General features: G+C 44.3%; 1 protein-coding gene across 1 annotated transcript in view; it reads right to left on the bottom strand.

The window, feature by feature from the left end:
• Positions 1-6,174: 6,174 nt before the first annotated feature.
• The window catches only part of efnb1 (ephrin-B1), a 53,236-nt gene continuing 38,293 nt past the window's right edge, over positions 6,175-21,117 (bottom strand). The window contains exons 3-5 of the mRNA XM_003970590.3: positions 17,477-17,569; positions 12,393-12,509; positions 6,175-10,143 (exon numbers count right to left, since the gene is read on the bottom strand). Coding sequence (XP_003970639.1) covers positions 9,749-10,143; positions 12,393-12,509; positions 17,477-17,569 — 605 coding nt within the window. The 3' untranslated portion in view covers positions 6,175-9,748. The remainder of the gene's footprint in view (positions 10,144-12,392; positions 12,510-17,476; positions 17,570-21,117) is intronic.

The following is a 21,117-nucleotide window of genomic DNA, read 5'->3' as shown; positions in this document are numbered from 1 at the left end:
TGTGTGCCTGTGTGTGTGCCAGTGCGTGTGCTTGTGTGTGGTTGTGAGTGTGTGTTCTGCTGTTGTAATGAGCATGCGCTTTTGATATGAATGAGTGCAGTGAGGCGTGAGATGAGTATGTGGCTGCTGGTACGGAACAAGTCCTTGCGTTTCTTGTGTGTTTTTGATTGTGTGGACTCCTAGGCCCAGTGTGTGTGTGTGTGTGTGTGTGTGTGTGTGGCCGGTGGGGGGTAAGGATTTGGGGGGGGGGGTGTTTATTGGACTGAAATGGGTCCCTGCCCTTCATTAATATTCATCCCCCCCCCACCTGTGACCTCACTAATGTGTCACTGACGTTACCTCGCGTGTGACAAAACATGTTGCCCTGGAAACAATACTTCCCCTGAAATGTCCCAAGTGCTGCACAAAAAAAAGGGGGGAAAAATGCCAACTGTAGTTTATCCCCAAAATGCAGCGCATACTGGCCTGTAAAACAGAATAAAAGCATCTGAGTGAAATCGCCCTGATCTCATGTGGCACCCTTAAAACTAGGGCAGCACTTAGGTCACATGTTTAGGTCAGTCGCCCTTCACTGAGGGATTCGCTAATGCACCCTGTCAACTGCTGCAAAGCCGCCGCGTCACAGGGAACACAAAAGCACATCTGAGCTTGACCAGGACGTTTCCTGACCGCTCGTCTCAGTTTTAATATCGAGCTGGGTTCTTCCTCTTAATCCCTCCAATAAGCTGAATGAACGTCAGACATAAAAGATCTGTTTTCCTCCTCATTTTAACCGTGACATTGAGAAATCCTTCACTCCCGCGTCGTTATTGTTGATCAGAATTGCATTTAAAGGCACCCGCGTTCTCTACCCTTTCCCCATCAGCATCTGCTCCCTCTGCCCCAGAGACGCTGCCTCATATTTAGGTCAGTTGAGTTGCAGATGGGTGGTCAGCAACGATCATGTTAGTTTGGCCTTCCAGGAACTGGCACAATAGGCCAGTCATCTCTCCACAAACACCCCACAGAGGCTGGAAGTGGCTCTTAGCAATGATAACAGACAGCGTTCATTTACAGATACCAAACAGAATTAAGGCCTGGTTAATTAATGAGTGAGTGCAAGACTCAGACTGCTGCAGAAATCCGGAGTGCTGAAGAATTCATGAACTGTAGCTTTGTAGATAAGTCTGATCATATGACTACTGCTGCATGTTAGCACTTTAATTCCGCCTGGCTGCACTGGCTACACATGCACGTCACTCAGTATTAGGTAACCTCAATCTGGCAATGTGTTTTCATTGAATATTATTTTATTCCTTTTTTTCGCTATATTCAGGGCTTCTGTGTTTTTTCCTGTTTCATTTTTTTATTAAATGTTTTCTTACTCACGTTTTTGTTAATCCGATCCAATGTTTAATGTTTTTATATGTTGCTCTCAAAAGATCTTGTTTAATCTTCACGTTGTATCGTATGGCAACAAGACAGGAGCCACATTCGGAGGCTCCGCTGCGAATGTCTCGAATAATAGCTGTTACATATTGTGAGCCGCTGAGCTCCTCGCTGCTGGAATCGCAACGCGCCTTCCCACCGTTACACAGTCAGGCTTTTGTTGATGCTTTTCTGAGTTCACATCTGGGTTTCACATATTTTATGAGAAACTTTGTCTCATTTTCCTCCGTACTGCTCTCGGAACACACGTATCCTGGGGCGTTTGTAATGATGGAATATCAGAGTGGGGTCTTTTTGTCAGGCTGAACGTGAGTGAGGGAGGCTGGTTTTCAAGGCTGGTAACTTCCAGGTGAATGACATACTTGAAATGATGCGATGGTGGCATTTTGCAACCGCGTGGCGTCGGGTTCTTAATTTGGGCTACAGCCGCCGACCTCCTGCACACCTGACTTGACAAACCTGAGATGTTTACACTTGAATTGCGTTTTGGAATTTCAGGTGAGTTTCTGGTTTCTAATCCTTCGCCCCCCTTGATTAAACAGCCTGAATATCAGGTTTTTGAAAGATAAACACCGCTCAACAAAGAGAGAGACTGTTATGCTAAACTTCACTTTTTCAAGCCTTTTCAAGCCTTCTTTTGCTGGGGTGGTTCTTTTGTAGTGTCAGACATCAAGAACCAGTTTGAGTGAAGGGAGGGCATGAAAGAGACAGAAGGAACCAAAGCTTGGAGGCATAATACTGTAATTGGAAAATTGTGCAAATGCATTTTGGAGTCATGTTATATAAATGGCCAACAGAGATAATGCCTGAGATTTGAGGCATGGCCTAATTGAGAGCGGGAGATGGAGGACGAGAGGGGTGGCGATGCTATGGGGCGAATGAGATGTGGGTTTTAAATTGGGTGAAGCAAATGCGGATGGAAATGGGATGTTTTCAAAGACATGGAAGGGTGGGAGGCAGAGAGCGTGAGCTGTTTCTCTTTAAGAGGAGGAGGGGAGGGGGGAAGGAATAATTCCCACTTTCTTCCTCCGTCTGAACACCTGTGACCCAGCAGTCAGCCACCCCAGCTATTTCTTGCATGAGCATGTGTGTGTGTGTGTGTGTTTGATTTCTTTTCATGTGAGTGTGTCTGTTGGGCTCTCACACTCTCTGCTTATGATTGATGAGCTTTGGTTAGCGCTGGATCTCAGCACCGGTCCAGGCCTGATCCGACATGTTCTGGTCATAACGGAGCCGCCAGTACGTGGCAGGCGGGTGTGTGCAGACGTGTAATAAACCAGGGGTGTGCAACTCCCAACACGCCTAAAGAAAGATGCTTCGGTGAAATTTCTATTTTCCTGCGGGACTGAAAAAGAACCCTGATTGGAATTTGAATCCCATTAATTAGTGCTTTCATGGGCAATCCATATGTTACTATTTGAGTAATGAACTCTGCTTTCCTGGATTTTTCCTCCTCAGAAATGCAATTTCTTTGTGCTGTCTCCGATTTCCTCCACGACTGACCCAAAGAATCAACGTGATATTTGATGCGAGGCTTTTGATAAAAGGCATTAAGGGTGCTGCATTATTTATGAATGGTGAGTGAGACATTAAGTCCTTAATTATTTAAATGGGCATTACATGAGAGCAAACATGTCCCGTGATTGTCGTATTGATTCTGGCGTGAGTTACAAGGGCCCCTGCACAACCCATATGTAAAAAAACACGAGATGGCCCCAAATCGCTTAAAAGCTATATTGACTAAGAGATGCACTGTCACAGAGAGGAAGTTGTGGAGTGCTGAACTTGCCTGCTTTGGGGGAGATCAAGGATAGCGCCTGCACACGCAGCAGATTTCCGAGTGAGTGAAATAACATGAGGCGAGACTAAGATGTGGTGCCAACTGCTGAAGGAGTCGTGCCACTGCTATTGAATTCTTTCCCTCATCTGGTTAGCTATCGCTTTACATCTCCTGCTGACGACTTCAGTTTCCACCCGGGGCTCCGCCACCGGCCTCGTGGCCTCAACAGAAATGAAAACGACGCGCCCCGCAGGCAGTGTTGTCGTTGCAAACAAAGTGATAAGCACGCGAAGCTAAGGCTAACGTCGGCGGGACCGTCTCTGGTTAAAGGCCACCAGTAAGAATTTATTACTCAGCTCACAAAAGACATGTTTATTTATGCTTCACCACACTAGAAGATAACATGCTCGTCTGGATTACACCAGTTTGAAGGTAATTAGTCTAGAGGGTGCTCACTGTGGACTTTATGGAACTTTTTTCAATATTAGTATAAAATTTACCAGAAAAAATGCATTGCTTGTATTAACTCCTGAAAATATCTGTTTAATTGTTCACATTTTACTCATTTAGTAACTAAGGGAGCTTTCTCTCAAATGTACTTTTGCGATTAGTATTCATGGTGGTGGGTTTAAATGAGTAGAAATCAAATTGCTCCCAAGCTGCCCCAAACTGCCAGCAGCTGTTGCTTTCCCAGGTGACTTGTTCCATCTATAAAGACATGCAAGCCACCGTGTTACACAGTGGGGAAAAGAATGTCGAGAAGTGTGCACGCTAAGAAGAAGTGAAAAAGCCACAGGGGTGTTATAACAACAGGTTTAATATGCGCCGTTTGACAAAGGCAAACATGAAAACTGGAGGAAAACCTGCTGCTGACGTCATCTGATAATATAATAATGAAAATAGCATTTTTTAAGCGGTCATCATGGAGACGCAAGAGGGTCCAGACGCACAACTACATGGAAGGCAGGAGTTTCTGCAACTTGTGTATCAGTGTCTTTGTGCTGCCTGGTGTGGTGTGAACATAAATATAACCTGTAGTTATGTAGGTGAAAGGATCTTTTTGGTCATTTTAATGATTAGAAGCACATACACACTAGTTCTGCTACTCTCTATTCAGCCTATCATTAATCTAGAGGTACATTGAACAAATCTCTCACACTCTGACTGGTGTCAGTTGCAGAATGTCGTTGAGGAGGGAGAATAGATCCTTTGGTTTTGGGTCAACACAGAATGCAAACACCCAGCGCGATTTCTTCGGTGCTTGAAATAGCCCGGACACAGGAATGCTGCTTTGTGTGACTTGTGTCTGTTTGCGTCCTGTCTGGTGCAGACAGAAATCAACACCTGCTGCCTTTGATTCCGATCCGTGGGTGTTCTCCGTGTTTGCATCGCACGCAGACAAAACACCGACGGAGGACAGAAGCGTGGGCCTCCTCACCGATGTTGTGATGTTTATAAAATTACATTTAAAGCTCTGAGCCTGACTGTTTACTCTCCAGTGACTAATATCATTTCCCTGAGATGGGATGTTAGGGATTTGCATTGCACCTTTGGATTTTTCACTCGGACTGCAGCGTTACCACTTTTTTGAATGCGACACAAACATATTTGTTGGGTTTTTTTGGGTTTTTTTTTATCATTTGCCCGATGTGCAGTCGACCAGAAAAACCTCCGCAAAAAGGTGAAGAGTTTATTCAAACATGCAGAGGATGTAGAGGAAATGCGGGAGACATCCGCCAAACATACCTTGTTATGTTTGTCTTATTCTGATGCTCATTAAATCTACACAAAAAACTTCTGCCCTGGGCTGACGGGGTACGAGTCAAAAAACATCAGGAAAACTGCATCTCAACCACTGCAACCTTTGCTGAGACACACAGCGACTCTGTGCAGCCTTATCCACAAATATAGCACATGGTGCAGCAACTAGCGATGGTGTCAGTGGTGCATTCAGGGACAGCGAAGGATCAATGATGTTTATTAGTGTGAGAAATGAGGTGGCACATTTGTCTCAATTTAGGGTATAAAAGTAAGAACATTTAAGCAGTATTAGAAATGAGGTGAAGGTGTGGTAGACTTGAGTATCAGACTAATATTTGCTTGTTTTTTTTCTTAAGTCAGAGGGTTAACAAAAGAAGAATAAACATTGTTTTTGTGATGTTGACAGTGGTTTAGAACAACCACACAGACACAGACACACACAGACACAGACACAGACACAGACACACACACACACAGTAGCTCAGTGAGGGAAGGTTTTAATAAACCCACAGCAACGTGGATCTATGGGGGCGTCTCGGGAACCAGAGGAACGTACCTGCTCCGGGGCACAGAGAGAAACACTGAGGGTGGGGGTAGACGTGGGGTGGGAGTGGGAGGGGGCAGTGAAGCCACAGGCACATTTTGTCTCTCATTGCCCTTAGTTTTTGCTCGCCGTTGCCATCCGTCTCTTCGCCTGCCTACTCCGTCTCCACTGACATCATCGACTCACGTGTTTGTCGGAGAAAAATACCCAATCACTCTAATGACATTCACGTCACCGCTGCTCTACCGAGGACTCTCAGCTTAGTCCTCCTGCAGGTTCAGGCAAATTCAATGGAGATACGGATTGCAGCCAATCAGATTTAATCATGTATGAAGAAATGTAATTTTGGAGGACACTGGGGCAGAGCAGATTGATGCAGCCCTTCGTTACTATGCAAAAAGGCGTGTCCATCCTCCCCGAATACAAATTTATGAAGCCTGCTTGTGATTTCAATCTGACTAATGTATCAGAACAAACCCATCTGTGCAGCTCTGACCCCTGAGGTGAGGGGTATATTTTGGGGAGGTGGGGAGGAGGAGTGAGGGTAAACGACTGGTTTTTGTTCCAACCGTGAACCAATGTGAACGGAGCAACGGGAGAGGTTTGTTTTCCCCCTGGGTGAAACAATGAAAGACAAAAGAAAGACTTCTCCAAAAACAAGTTCCATGGGAAAAATTTTATTTATCAATATGCGGTAGTTTCCAAACTGGTGGAACATCATTTCCATTTGTAGCTGGTGCCAACAGGTTATGTGAAGAAGCGGCAAAAAGAAAAGAGTGAATTAAAATAAAATAACAAAGGCCGACAGTTAGGATTCAAACAAAGGGAAATAAATTCAACAGGGTTTGCTTAGACATGCACATTGAAGAAAAAAACAATAATACTGTTGCGTTGAATATTAGCAGACGTCAACCTAGTGTGAGGTTCATACCAAGAACCTTGTGCTAAATTAGGAAAGGAGGGAGAGAACATTTTTAAAACAAAGGGAGCTAAGGGAGATAATGAGTGGCGTAAACCGGGTGATTTATGGGTGGTCACACTCGCGTACGTAGCCTCCTTTCTATTTTCTCTCTCCCACTCTGTCTACATTGCTCTCTCTCTCTCTCTCTCTCTGTGTCTTCATCTCTCTGTCAGGCCCACAAGGCTTATTAAAACGGAGGGGGGAGAAAAAAATGCATTTCCCTGGAGCAAAATGTTTTTGTTACATCTTAGAACAGAGTGGAAGGTGTAGCTAACTCAAAGGCAGTGGAATAACACGGTCTTCATGTGCAGAGTTAAGTGCCTTCTCTAACGGGCGCCGTATCATTTTGTATCATTTCAACATCCCGTTTCAAAGCGTCTGTCCTGGACAGTTTCTGCTGAATGGCCATGTGAAAACTCTGAAGCTCTTTCCTTTCAAACACGTGATAACAAAGTCTTGTTTGACAATACTGGATACAGAAAAATAAAATAAAATAAAACAAGGTCACGTGTCAGTTGCAATATTCTGTTGAAAGCTAAAAGAAACAATAGAAACTTATTGCAAACAGAGACAAAAATGCAAGAATTCATTCATACAAAACACACTTTAATAAGACAGCTATTTACAAACATCCTCCATTACAAAAATCTAATCTTAAAAATTTCTTATGAGCAGTGTTTCAGGTGAAATTACATCTTAATTCGGGCTCTATCCATATATTTACATGTCTCTTTCTTTTAGTTGTGTTTTTTTTTTTATCTCTCCAAAATCTGAATAACATTAAGTGGTCACAAGAATGAATAGAAAATGAGATATGGTTTATAATAATTTGATAATGACTCCCTTGGCTGGTGTAGGTGAATAGATGCGCGCCGATCCGAAACAAAAATATTTGATCTGATGGGTTTCGCAGAGGCCCGCCGAGGGCTGCATGCCGAGTTAGAACGCAGGGCCACAAAAGCACGAGCAGCTGCTTAGGTCTTTAACTCGGAGGTTAACAACACGCAAAAGCCGCTGGAGTCTTAACCCGAGCCGACGGGCTGGCTTTTAACTCAGCAGAGTCCTGTGCGTACGTGAATGGCGATAGTATGTGGCAGCGGAAGATAGGCGACCTCGCCGGTGAATAAACATTAACCGGCAGCCCGACTGGAGATAGACCTGGACCCATCAGTCTCGGTGTGTGTGTGCGCGCTGACGTGCGTCAAACATCACCTCGTGTTGAGGAATAGCCCCCCTTATCTGCTCCCCTCTCTTCTCACACGTCATTAAATAGGAGCTTCCTCTGCCAGCCGCACAGTTTGAAACTTAGTTCCAGTCCCGAAAACTCGCGAGCTAAAAAATGCACGACTAAGCAGTCCCAGGCTGGAGCACCTACACTGACACGGGCTACACTTGAATGTAATAAAGTGAGCATCGGTGTGCACGTCTTGTGCACATCCAGCAGCAATAAATCCTGCCTCCGTGCGTCGCCCCGTAACAGCTCTGCTGCGCTCCCCTCGCCGGCTGCTGAACACCGTGACTGTGGAATCTGCCGCACAGCAGTTTTTTTTTTTTTAATTCACAGCAAGACCAGCGAGAGGATGGGGAAAAAAGAGCGCACACCTTTCCTTTAAACCCGCCCCCTACAACAAAATCCTCATCTTGTTCTCAGGTTAAAGCCAAGTCACAGGAACATTTTCTCCTGTATCTGTCACTGTCGCCGTCTCTCCTCCCCGGCTGCTGAGTGTGGGCACAGAGATGGCACATAGATTAGTCACATGCTGGTGATGCCACTGACTCATCTACAGATGGCAGCCAATTGGCATGTGACAAGGCTGTAACCCAAAATTCAGTTGTAGCAAGCTATCCAACTTTAATATAGGGCATCCTACCTATGTAGGCCAGCCAATCACTAACGACCATCCAGCCTACACCCACCTTCTCCAAGCCTTTGATGCTCGCGCCATGGCAAAGAAGTCGGAACAGACAAATGTTAACCTGCCGACTGTCTTAAAAACCTTCTCGTGCAGCACATCAGACATATTAAACCTTCCCTCTGTGCCAGCTGGATTGCTAGAAGATTTTTCTAGGATCCAAAACTTGTCTGTCTTTTGGCGAATCCGTTTGTCTGTCTAGTTTCTGAAGCTAGCAAAACAATAACTCAGTGTTTCGTGGATGTGTCAATACGTCTTGCCAGATACAGGATTGTCTGGACATGCCCAGTGCATGTGCACGCTCGCACGCACGCACGCGCACACACACACACACACACACACATACACGTATCTTTTAACACACATAAGTAGGTCATAAATACCAGAGTAATGGTAAAGCTCTTATCAGACCAGAGATGGGAGTATTAACTAACACACACACACACACACACACACACACACACACGCACACACGCACACACGCACACACGCACACACACACAGGTACACACACACAGACGTGTGCACACACCTTGGCAACAACAGTCCAAGTCAAGGTTTCTCAGGGAGGATGAGAACAATGGATGACATGGGAGATGACACTGATGAACCACTGGAGCAATAATTAACTAGTTGACTATACATTGTGCACTTGTAGGAAAAAGACTAACAAAATACAACTGCTTTGTGAACTGAATCGGGGGTTTCAAGGAAATCCACCATCAAAAATACTTAAGTAAGGCAAACGTCAGAGGTGCGAAGGGAGAGGAACACATTAGTTCATACACTGTGCCTATTACCTGAGCTATCTGGAGAGCTTCTTGGGCCCAGCACAGAGTCCTGACTAACAGACACGCACACATGCACACGGAGACACAGGCACACACTCGTGTACTCGCCCACAAAATGCAGCCCGGCATCCTGGGTCTGTGGCTGCCGGCTGCTGGCTAGCATGCTACAAGGGTGTGTTTGGTTGGGTGTAGCACGGAGTGTCTTAAGGAAAAGTGAGTTAAGTCATATCCTGCGTTGTCGAGGGGGCAGCAAACCAGGAAGCAAGAGTTCCATCGTTTGGCGTCCTCCGGCCCTGCCCCCCCATCATAGTATAGCGTGGTGCGGTAGAGGAAAGGAGGTGAGAGGAGGGTGAAGGAGGAGGGTGTCTGACAATCAAAACAAAATAAAACTCTCAGCAGTCAGCCCACAGACGTGCTGGTTACTGCTCAGTGCACGTCTCTCCAGATTTGTGCAGCAGGTGGTAGAAATAACACGGGCTTGAGGAAGCATCAAGTCCCAAAGCGGAAAGTGTTCTTCCCATGAACATAAATCAAGCGCTCCTCTTTTGTTTCTGCTGGCCGTGTAGAGTGTCAAACTTTGTAGTAGATGTTGGCCGGGCTCTGTGGGGGCATCTCCTGGACAATGTAGACCGGGTGGCCATAGTCGCCGCTCACCTTCTCATAGTGAGGGCAGTAGTTGTTCTCTGTCCGCAGCGGAATGATGATGTCACTGGGCTCCGTGCCAGCTGTGCCCCCAGGAAGCTTCGGATTGGACAGCGTGCTAAGAGACAGAGCTGAGGGGCGAGGCTGTGAATGGGCATTTTTCCTGGCACGTTTGCGCATCTTAATGAGTAAAATGACAAGGAGGAGGATGAGCAAGAGGAAGACGATGCAGCCAGCTCCGATGACGGAGAAGACGGCAACTTTGGACTGAAAGATGCCGTCAGTGTTGCTCGCAGATCCAGAATTATCCTGATTCCTGTGGTCTAGAGAGAGAAATGACATCAGAGTCATTAAAGTTGTCAGCATGGGAGGTGGGGAACCCAAAGTGGGAACAAAAGCACCATATTACATAATTCTTCCAATTTTCACTGTGGGATTAAGTGCATGGGGGGGGGGGGGGGGGGTCTGTTTCTTGTATTTTTGGAAATGCTAAAGAATGAATAAAAATGAAATCCAGTCTTTAGCAAAGATTAGTGGCTATATCCTATTTTCCATGATTCCAATAGAATTAAATGTAGTAGTAAAAATTGGGAATCAATTATATTAAATGTTTGATAAAACTTGAATTAGGATGACTTTAGGAGGACTCAACCAAGCAACCGCACAAAGCAGACAATTTTTTTGGGGATGAGGTCCAAATTTACATAAAAGTTGAGATTATCAGATAAAAATTTTCCACATCATGCAGAATCCACTGGGATTTACTAAACTGGAAAGTGTTGCAACTCCCAGAGGGGCAAAACAGGGAGTGGTTATTTTTTCATCATTCCATATTTATATGTTTACACATTGGCGAGAAGGTATTTCAGGTTCTGTACAACGGATGGGAAGGATCCAAATCCAATATTAATAACCCGGGAGGTCATTGATTCCTTACCAAATAAAATCTAACACTTGCTGTATGCAGACGTTCAAATAATTTCCATGTGGCCCCTTAGAGAGCTGTGAGCAATCAGAGGAGCAACTAGATTTACTGTAGGCCAGTCCCGTCATGAGCAGATGTTCGGTTCCCAAATCAACTCTGATCACATCGCTGTTTGTTGTTTGCCCGACATGACTAAAGGCTGCATTGATGTAATCTAATTGAATTATCTTAATCAAAATAGCCTCTTAATGAAATCTGGAGTCATCACTCATCAGGATAAAGATTCCTGCTCTGATAAGTCTGAGCAATTGTATGACATGTCGAGGCCACGTTTGTCTGGCAAAGGCCAAGTGAGATATGGAAAAAGAATGAAGAGGGCACGTCTGAACATCTGATTTTATTTTATCCTTTTGTCTAAGAGGTTCAGAAAAGGTGGGGGGTGGTGGTGGAAGAGGGGAGGTGGGGGTCGTACTGGATGAGAGAGAATAACTCTGGCTCCTCCAGCAACTGAAATCTGAGAAGTAGCAAATCTGTTTTCCATGTATGCATGCAGCTGCTGCCAAAAGGCAGAACTCACCTCCTCCTCCTCCAACGCCACCACCACTTCACTGTCCATGACCCCCCCTTACAGCCACACAAAAGCCTCATACCTCTAGAGACTGCCATCCCAACTAATGACCGTCTCCAGTGCTGGACCACTGACCACTTTGCATTTACGACCTTATGGCTAAATGTCGTCAGAGGGCGACTGATTCCAAACTCTCTGGTGAAACCAGAGCACTCCAGGGATTTCATGCTTTCCGTCTACTGCAGGGAAGCAGTCAGAAATGTTATTTGTGAAATATCTGCCACTCAACTGTCCTTCCCTGCACCCCTACGCTCCCTGTGTTGAAGTAATCACTGATCTAACAATGGCAGACAGCCGAAAGCCTGGAAACAGGGAGGAAATCTGACATTAGAAAATCCTTTTATAGATGCAACTAATGTCAAATAAGCAATTATTAAATGAGGGCAGCTTATCATATAGAGACAGGCAGAAGAGTCCATATGTGGAGAGTGGAAGTTTTTGTCTTGGAGACTGGTGAAGCGGGGCATGGAAAAAATGTTTGGAAGTGGTGCCTTCTGTAGAAGGCGGAAAACAGGAAATATGGAGTGCCCTGAGCAGAAAGAGGCTTGAGTTACTCATTCAATCATCTCTGTCTTTAATCTTCATTTACTTGATTTGTAACAGAGAAGTTTGTCTTGAGGTTGGAGGACATTTATCTTTGTGTAGAGCAAATCAAGCACCGGTTGCTTAGCAAAGGGTTACCTTATGGGTTAATACTTTTAGTTTTAGCATGATTTTACAGTGTATAAAACTAGTTTTAATATATTTTATCACCTCATTCCCGCTTTTTTTGATCCAAATGAATGCCTGTGGCATAAAAATGCATTACTAAGGGCGACTCAGCTATGAATTTTATTTTCTCTTTATGGACTAATGTGTAATAATTCCCTGTGAACCCTTAAGGCTGTGAATATTAATTTTCTTACTATTCGAAAACCTTTATTTTACTAAAATATTTGCAGTTTCTATACTTGTGTGAGGCCTGTGATGACTCTAAAAGTGTTTTCTATGCATGAACTGTTAATCTCGCAATTTCTTACCAGGGTTTCCTGAAATCTCGGGTCCAACCTGTCCTTGGTCGGGGGGACTGGGACTGGATTCCGGTATGGTGTTATCCTCGGGGGCCTCTGGTGCAGCTGGGTTTGCAGCATTAGGGACTGTAAGACACAAGCATACAAAATCAGCCTTGGCTGTTGAACCGAACAGCTAAGAGTTATTGTTTTTAGAATTTTTCATTATTTTTGCTTTGCTTTGAGACGGCGTTTAGGCAGTGCGGTTATCTTTGCATGCGTCGGAGGCACAAAAAGGGTCCGGGAACGTCTGTGAAACACGCAAGTACCTCTGTCCTGTCATAAAAAATGGCTTCACGTCTGCATTAGCGCCCCTTCAGCAAACACTCAGACAGGCATTTTCAACACTGACACTTTCATGAGACCCATGCACGCACGCGCACACACAGGACATTCGTACAATACACTTAGGCATGGCAGAATGAGGCTAACGTAGTTATATATTAAGTTTTTATTGTTTTACATTATTCATTGTGTTAAAAGGCCATAATATGCCTTATTTATTGCTCTAGCTTTAACTCTGCTTAAAACAGGCAGACTTCTGAGGATGAGTGGATTGGAGGACAGGAAGAGGAGCTAAGGAGAAATGTGGGAGGTGTGTGTGTGCGCGTGTATGTGGGGGGGGTAAAGAAACTCTGAAGGGAATGCAAAGGAAGCAGACAGTTTATCTGAGTGTCTGTTGTGATTTCAGTGACGCACGCTTTGAAGTCTTTGTGTGGTAAACACCGGTGGGTCCGCAGCGTGGCTTTTATGAGGACACGGCAGACAGCAGACAGTTATTAACCACTGCCCAAGTCAGCCTGATGGATTCCCCAGCACACTATCAGATGCACCTCCTCTCCTAAGTCTTATCTGCATCTGCCCAAAGGCCTGCCCAAGGGCATGTGTGTGTGTGTGTGTGTGTGTGTGTGTGTGTGTGTGTGTGTGTGTGTGTGTGTGTGTGAGAGAGAGCGAGAAACTGAATATGAGAAGGAAATTTGCATTTTGGGTCCCTTGTGGTGAGAGTGTGTGGCCTGACTGCATGTGAAAGCAGAAGCGGTGGAGCAGTATAATTTTTGTTCCCACCTCTGTCTGCCAGGGAAATGTTGGAGTGATGGATGTCTGGACGACATGTATAAACCACAACACTGAGGGCAGCTTTTTGTTTAGTTTGGGTTTTCTGGTCTTGATCAGTTTGACTGTTTTCCTTCATTAACAATCATACTTCTTAGTTGGAAAAGATTCACATTCACACCCATGTGCCTTGTCTGACTGTTCTGTATTTTTATGTTTTTTGCTAATAAATTGTCTCTGTGGTCAAATGCCAATAAAGTAATTCTTAATTTTACTGTCAGAGAAGAGTCAATAAAATTCAAAAATTACAAATAACAGTGAAAAAAAAAAAAAATCTGAGAATTTGGACATTCGAAACAACGATTTATAGGAAATCAAACACATCAATTTACAGACACAACACGTCGGTAACATATAGGTTCTAGGCCCAGCCTGCTCTGTGACGATCACAGCGACAACCGAATGTAAGCTTGAGCTATTGTGGAGCATCAATAATAGATGAGAGAGGACAGGAGTGAGAAGTGGAAACATCCATGAGCATGGCAGAGGATAAGAGAGGACACAGTGATCTGATTCACTCGGCACAAACAGCCCCAACGCTGTGTGTCACTGAGCATGTGCAGTGAGCGTTCTAATGTTCTGACCCATTTTTCGCCGCGTACTGCTGACATTTCCCTTAGCTGTGCAGACAGCAACTAACTCAGAACTGCCAACCCGCCAGAAGGAGGGAGGGGGCGGGCGGGTGGTTGGAAGGGGGTGGGGGGGGGGGGGGGGGGGGGTGCGAGAGGGGCCATGATCGAGCGACAGAGGAGACAGACCAGGACTAAAGATGCAAGATGCGTGCAAGGTTGTGAGTCAACATATTTTTAATGAGCGCGATGGCGTGATGTGGGGGAAGAAAGAGTCGAGCCGGCGATGGATGCATAAAATATGGCCTCACTGTATTTCCCCTGTAATCAATTTCGCTTCCCTTACGCCGCACATTTTATACGGACAAAGGACGGAAAAGGTGGCATTTAGACTACAGTGGGCTATCGATGTGAAAGGGCGTATAATTTCCTCCGAACAGATGATTCAATGCGATTCCGCCGCAGCGCCACAGAAAAAGATATGAAAGAATAAATCACCCAAATATAATCCATAGAGCAAAGTGCAAAAGAATTGGACATATGGAGAGATCTTTGGAACTTGGCCACAGGAAGCACTGGCGTTCAGCTGCAGAGGAAATGTGGCTTAAACACAATAGCATGCGGGGACACGGCCAAGCAAAGCCCTTTGTGTGTGTGATAGAAAAAAGGACATAAATCAACGTCAATCTTCATTCCGGTGTAACATGAAGAATTTGAGTCTGGTCCGTTCATTTGATGTTCATTAATTATTCGCCCTTTCGGGGGTTTTCAATTATTTGGCTTATCTTTCAACTTATAAAATGTTCAAATGAAGAAAAAAAGTCACTGCTATTTTTCAGAGGCCCAAGGCGGAGTCGACCCAACGTATTCAGTTAAAAGTTAACAGAACAGAAAAGGTAACAGTCAGGTTTAAGAAGATGGAACCAACCAACTAATGAATCATTTAGTTGGGTCATTTGCTTTCAAAACACCGGCTGCTCTTCATTTTTATATTTATGCTCTTTTATTAAATCAGTCTGGCAAGTTTCAATTCTTTGAGCTTGTGGAGTAATAAAACAAAACGTTCATTTATTCTTTTTTTTTGTGTGTGAGTGTGTGTGTGTGCCACCAGTCCAACTGTAATATAGGGCAATATTCATTTTGAAATCATAATCTCTCAGAAGATCAGAGAAATGTAATCAGAACTTATTTTGTGTCAAACGTTTATCTGATTTATTCCCTCCCTCGTTTATTCAGTCAAGCCTTTCGTCATCTAAATGTAGCAAAATGATCACATTAATGAAAACAGCTCTTTAAAAACCGATCACACACTTGGGACATACATGAAGATCTCGTCAAACGCACTCTGGATAATTCAGTGGCTGGAAGAAGAAGCAGAATTAAATCCTTTCCATCTAATCAGAGAATTCAAGAAATAACAGATTAAAGCTTTGTGGGTGCTCTAATTTCTCGCTGGTTGAGGCAGGTTGGACAGGAGCGCATTAAAAACCTCCTCACAGAAATAGATGTAAAAGCAGTGGCAGCTGGGCCAGCAACATCTTTTCTAACAAGGTTTTTAGGGCATGTTGATTCTGAGTGACAGCTCGTTTCAGACGGTTTCAGGAAACGAGTGCGCGGCTCCGGCTACTCAAAAGCCTTCCTCGAACTCCTCCTTCCACTTCATTAATGCCACATCGGGGAATTTAGCTTTTTATAAGAAAATCTCTCCAGTTAATAGTTTAGTGTAAGATTCTCTGTGGCCTCTGCTCCTGCGGACACGTTGGAATTGGGTGAAGGTGCAAATTTATCCAAAAACGCACGACTGCCTGGCTCTGAAACGACTGTGGGAGCGTTTCATTGTATCTGCTGATTTGTTGTGACTCAGGCCTCGTGAGCATCAGCCTCTCATTCGCCGTTACCATCAACCACATGTCTGAAAATACCGTTGCCATGGCGCTGGCTTCAAATACCCGCACGCAAACTTGCAGCACGAACAAACGCGCTCAGCGCGACTGTTTAATTTTTGACACGTTGGGATTCTGCTTTTACAATGGAATCAGATTAAGTGGTAGCCAGATGTTCCTCATGGACGCTTGTGAAGTGCGTGTTGGGTCAACACTGCGGTGGGTGTTTACAGAGCAACACATCTGTGTACTGTAGCCTGTCAAATTGAGGACGCCAATCGTCACTTTCTGACTAGAGCTGTCTGAAACCAAATGTTCCGTTTGAGGATATCCAAACAAAGCTCATCTGTTTACTTCCAGCATATTTAAATGACCACACACGCTTACTTCAAACACATTTTTCATTTATGGATTTTGGATAATAATCAGGCAGAAGAGCAGCTGAGAAGCATCAGCCCGCCGACCTTTTTATGTCCCCTGTCACAGTCATTTCTAAATGATTTATTTCTGAATTATGACTGTACGCATAAACAGCTGCATATGTACATGTGTGCTAAATTAAATTGCTACATATATATATTTTAAACAGTAATCAGAACACAGAGTATGAGCGTGTTTTACACTCATCTTTAACTAAAGACAAATCAGGTTATTCCATCATACTGAAACAACTCAAGGAAATTCAATACCACAGTTCATAAAGCCGACCCTCTTATTGATTCATAGCACGGCTCCCGTGTCATATATGGCGAAATCTTTAGCAGCAGAAAACCCTCTGACATGCCCATATCACCATCAAAAAACAATATTTGAATCCATTTTGATACCTCGCATATGAGCCGAAGATATGGTGTATTTGTGACCACTGTGTGGGTGTTACGTGAATATTACTGGAATTAATAAATAATCATTTTTCTATAACAACGTATGTTTATGTTTCATTTTTAAAAAATATTTAAAAACTAATAAATTAAATGTAATATATTCATAAATGAATAAATACTTTTAAAGATCCTTGCCCTCCTGTGCAACTTTTCTATGCTGCATACAAGCTGAAAGAGTCTAGTTAAATTAGTTTATAATTATTAATATAATTGATTGTCTTGCAACTACAATAAGCTGTTAATACTTGGTCATTTTAATTTCATAATCTTCATAACTTTTTTAATACAGGGGAGATATTTTCTTAATTTATTTTGTAAAACCTAAAAAAAAAATTAAATCTTGTGTGTTGACTATAATAGTTTTTCAATAACTTATTCACAGTTAAAAGTGTGTTTTGCATTAGAGTCCAATATAAAACACGTTTTCTGACTCACAGTATCTAGTTAGGTTTTAATTTTCTCAAAAGGAAGTGGACACAATGTCTGTGCAGTCACATGACCACCTCTGACAGCAAACAGTAACACCAAGAGCAGCACAAACTTCGAGTCCTTGTTTAAACACTGCCTGCGTCTGTGTTCCGCGTGTGAGCAGAGTGCACGTTTACCTTGCCCGACTTTCATGATGACTTTCATGGCTTGGCTCTTGCACGCGCCTCCCTCGCGGTTCTCCAGGCCCTCGACCGTTCCATTGGAGGTTGCTGTGATACAGTGGTGGGGGTGACGGAGATAAAGAGGGAGGAGGGGACGCAGGGTTAAGGGAAGGAAGGGAGAAAGAGGAGGAGAGAAGGTGACACAACCGTTAATGAGCACATAGGTAACACGGAGAATGAATCAATATTTACAACGGGCACTGATTAGCTGTTCCACTGATTATCCGTTCTCACCCTCAATCAACTCCTTGATCCTCTAGCACTCGTTAACACAATAAAGTCAAGCCCAGTGACTGAAAAAGCATTAGGGTGGAGGGAGCGAGAGCGAGTGTTGAGGTGAGGAGAAGGAACACAAGCAGACCTGTGTAAGTGTGTGTTCTGCTCTGCATAGTTCAGCAGGGAGACGTGCCAGCGAGAGCTCCAGACGCATGCCAAGTCCTCCAGCAGCTTACTCCCTCTGAGCCACATGTGTCATTACTTGCTGGTAGTGCTGAGAGCTAAATGCCTCCCTTAATGCTTGTGCTTCGCATGTGTGTACATTTATATATTGGAGCCGGGAAACGTGTGTGTGTGTGTCAGTGTCGGCCTCTCACTCCATTTGTTTTAAAGCGAATGTTCTGCTCCGGCTTGACTGACGAGCTCTGGGTCGAAGGTTGTTTATTCAATGTCACATTCACTTCGCATGCTGTGACACAATTGGCCGTCTATTTTAGGCATTTATGATAATGACCTAGGGAGACAGAGTGTGACTCTGACCTTAACACTGAGTGGCAAACACAAGGCATGCTGTGCTGTGTGTGTGTGTGCGTGCGTGTGTGTGCGTGCCTGTGGGTGTTCCTGTGTGGTGTGGGTGCATGTAATGGCAGCTCTAATTTTGGAATTCCCCAAATGATCTGCATCTCCGCTTAGTGTGCTGTTTTAACTGACTCCCTTCCTCTGAAATGCTTTTGTTTCTCTTACTGAATTATCCGTCTTGCTCCCTCTACCTCCCCCTCTCCTGTTTTTTTTTCACTCCCTTCATTTAGTTTTTTTTTTTTTTTTTATCAGGGGTATCTGAGGTGACCCCTCCCCTCCCCTCCCTTTAACTCAATGACCATCTCCCTGGGTGATTGCTTCAGATGGCACCCTCATTATGATGACAGTCTTGGAGAGGACATTTATCTAATGATGACACAAAGACAGAGGCGGACTAAACTAGATTGGGGGGCGGGCAGGGGAGGGGTAAACAACGTTCTATAAACTTTTGCATAAACTAGCCCTCAGTGTCATAAAGTATCGGCGTTTCTATGTACGTTTACGGGTTGTGAACCGATGTCGTAGCAAGCAGTGCCGATTTCTGGCTCCCCAGCTATGGAAAAGCTCATCTAGTTGATTCATGCCTTGTCATTCCTAAGCATTATTAATGTTGACATTCTGTTACCCAGCGGGAATTCTGCTTTGTACCCTGCTGAAATTGAAGAAAACTAAATAATGAATCGCTATAATATTATGTTACATTATCAGATCATAGGCGAAGCCTAAATTAAGGGAACCACAACATTTTGTTAGCGAGACCCGGCTATGTGATAATTTGCGAGAATGATTGTGATAACATTGTGTCAGGAGCTCCTTGACAAATCCCCCCCCCCCACTCGCTGTAGACTCAACACAACCGAGGAAACCGTGACACTGGAGTGTATATACGAGGGGCCAGGGGAGCGGGGAGCGGTGCAGGAACAAAGAGATTTGGATTTTACGCGGTACATTAATACAAGAGACCACTCGAGGATAAGTGAGTCTTATGATTCAGGGCTTACGCACATCGCTTTTAGATAGATCGCTCAAAGACAGTGAGGTGAGCAAGCCTGCTGACATTCTCAAAACCATTTGTCTGCCCTCCATTGCCCGACATTACCACAAGTGGTAACCTCATGCGAGCATTTTGTGCTCAATATCTCTTTTTACGTTCTTTTTTTCCCTTTAATGTGCAGGGCAAGGGTGGCCAGAAATTAGCCCTTTGAAGATTGAGCTCGAAGGATTGAATAATCTGACTAAGAGTAAGTGTTGCGCTATGAATATCCACTCAGGGAGAGCAAATCGTCTTGGTGTTAACTCACCGCTGTCATCTAAATTAACTTATTCCTTCAGGCCGGATGAACAGGGCTGCTGCGCTACTGATGTGGCAAGATGATAAGTTGATCCTGCGAGGCTCCTGTTTAGGTGAACAACTGTGAGACGTGACCACTTCACATGGTGTTTGCGTTCAGGCCATTTCAAATGTCAAATCATTCTAAGCCTTTACCGTAGGAAACTCATAATGCGATCAACCATGGCCAATTTTAACCAAATGGGAATCTTTTAAGCGCAGTTCAAGATGAAAATCTAGCATGGAAACAACTGTTGAGTGCATTAAATAATGAAAGAAAACATGGCTGTAACCGCTGTCATTTTAAGCCCTGTGATATCGGCATGTTTTATGTATCTGCTATGTGTTCACTCAAAAAAAAAATGGTTACCAGATGATTTCTGGTACTCAGCTCTGCATACTCAACATCAAGGACACAGCATTTTCCCAAAAAATATCTCAACAGACCGTCATTCACCCTATCGCCTCCATCTCACACCCATTTTATCCACATATACTGATGGTAATCCAAATCTGGATGTTCAGATGTAAAAGGTTGGCAGCTATTAAATGTTTTTCCAAGAGGAAACTGGGGAATTGGGTCTTCCTGTGTGTCTCGGCAGATAAAAACACAAGGGGATGAAGAAACGACATGGCGAAGAACAAAGAAAGTCCCATTTTGCTCCTAATGATTTAGTGGAACAAATCGGTTCAGGGATTGTGGTCCGGAATACCCAAAGAATTGGTCATTGCATGAAGGAATGTTGCTTCTTTTAATAAAACGGTCGGCTCCGAAGCCGGGGTTTTTTGATTTAAGGCTGTCTTTGTGGGTGTGGATCATTGGCCACAGAGTGACTAGTGGGAGAACAAAAGACCTACAGCTGCTGAAGTCATAACAGAAACCAGGTGCCAAATGTTGATGTTGGGAAATATCTCAAGTATAAATGTATCAGCCAAGAGAACGCCTTTCAGGGGAAAGAGCTGGCCTCTAACAACAGCTCCCGTTCCAACAACATACACATTTCACTGGTGCTAGCACGTTACCATGTAAATGCACATGATTACAATTACACAAATGCACACAGATTTCACAAGGACATTGAGGGCAGAGCGGATGGGCTGTTCCCCGGAGGAGAGCAGTGAGAGATGTGTGAGAGACGCAGTGGTGAGTGGCCAAGATGACAGAAGCCCGGGCTATAGTGTGATACAGTGGTCTATATTTATTCTCAGGTCTGCTAAATGAGGTCACTCAGGTGGTCTCACTGAATACATTCTCCATCTCCATCATGAATCATCTGCTGCTTATTATTCCTGTCCAGCCCATGGGGGGGAAGGGGGGTTGGGGGGGGGGGTTGCTTTTATACAGAGCAATAGGCTGTGTGCATGCGTGTGTGGACACACTGCAATGTCTGAGTGCGCGCCAACTTTTTGTGCTCGATATCTGCCCAAAGCGCAGAACGAAGGCATGGATACAGCCTATGTGACAGGGAGC

This window comes from Takifugu rubripes, chromosome 14 (assembly GCF_901000725.2).
Source record: "Takifugu rubripes chromosome 14, fTakRub1.2, whole genome shotgun sequence".
NCBI lineage: Eukaryota > Metazoa > Chordata > Actinopteri > Tetraodontiformes > Tetraodontidae > Takifugu > Takifugu rubripes.
The sequence above is the reverse complement of the archived record's forward strand: the minus strand, read 5'-3'. Positions and strand labels throughout refer to the sequence as shown.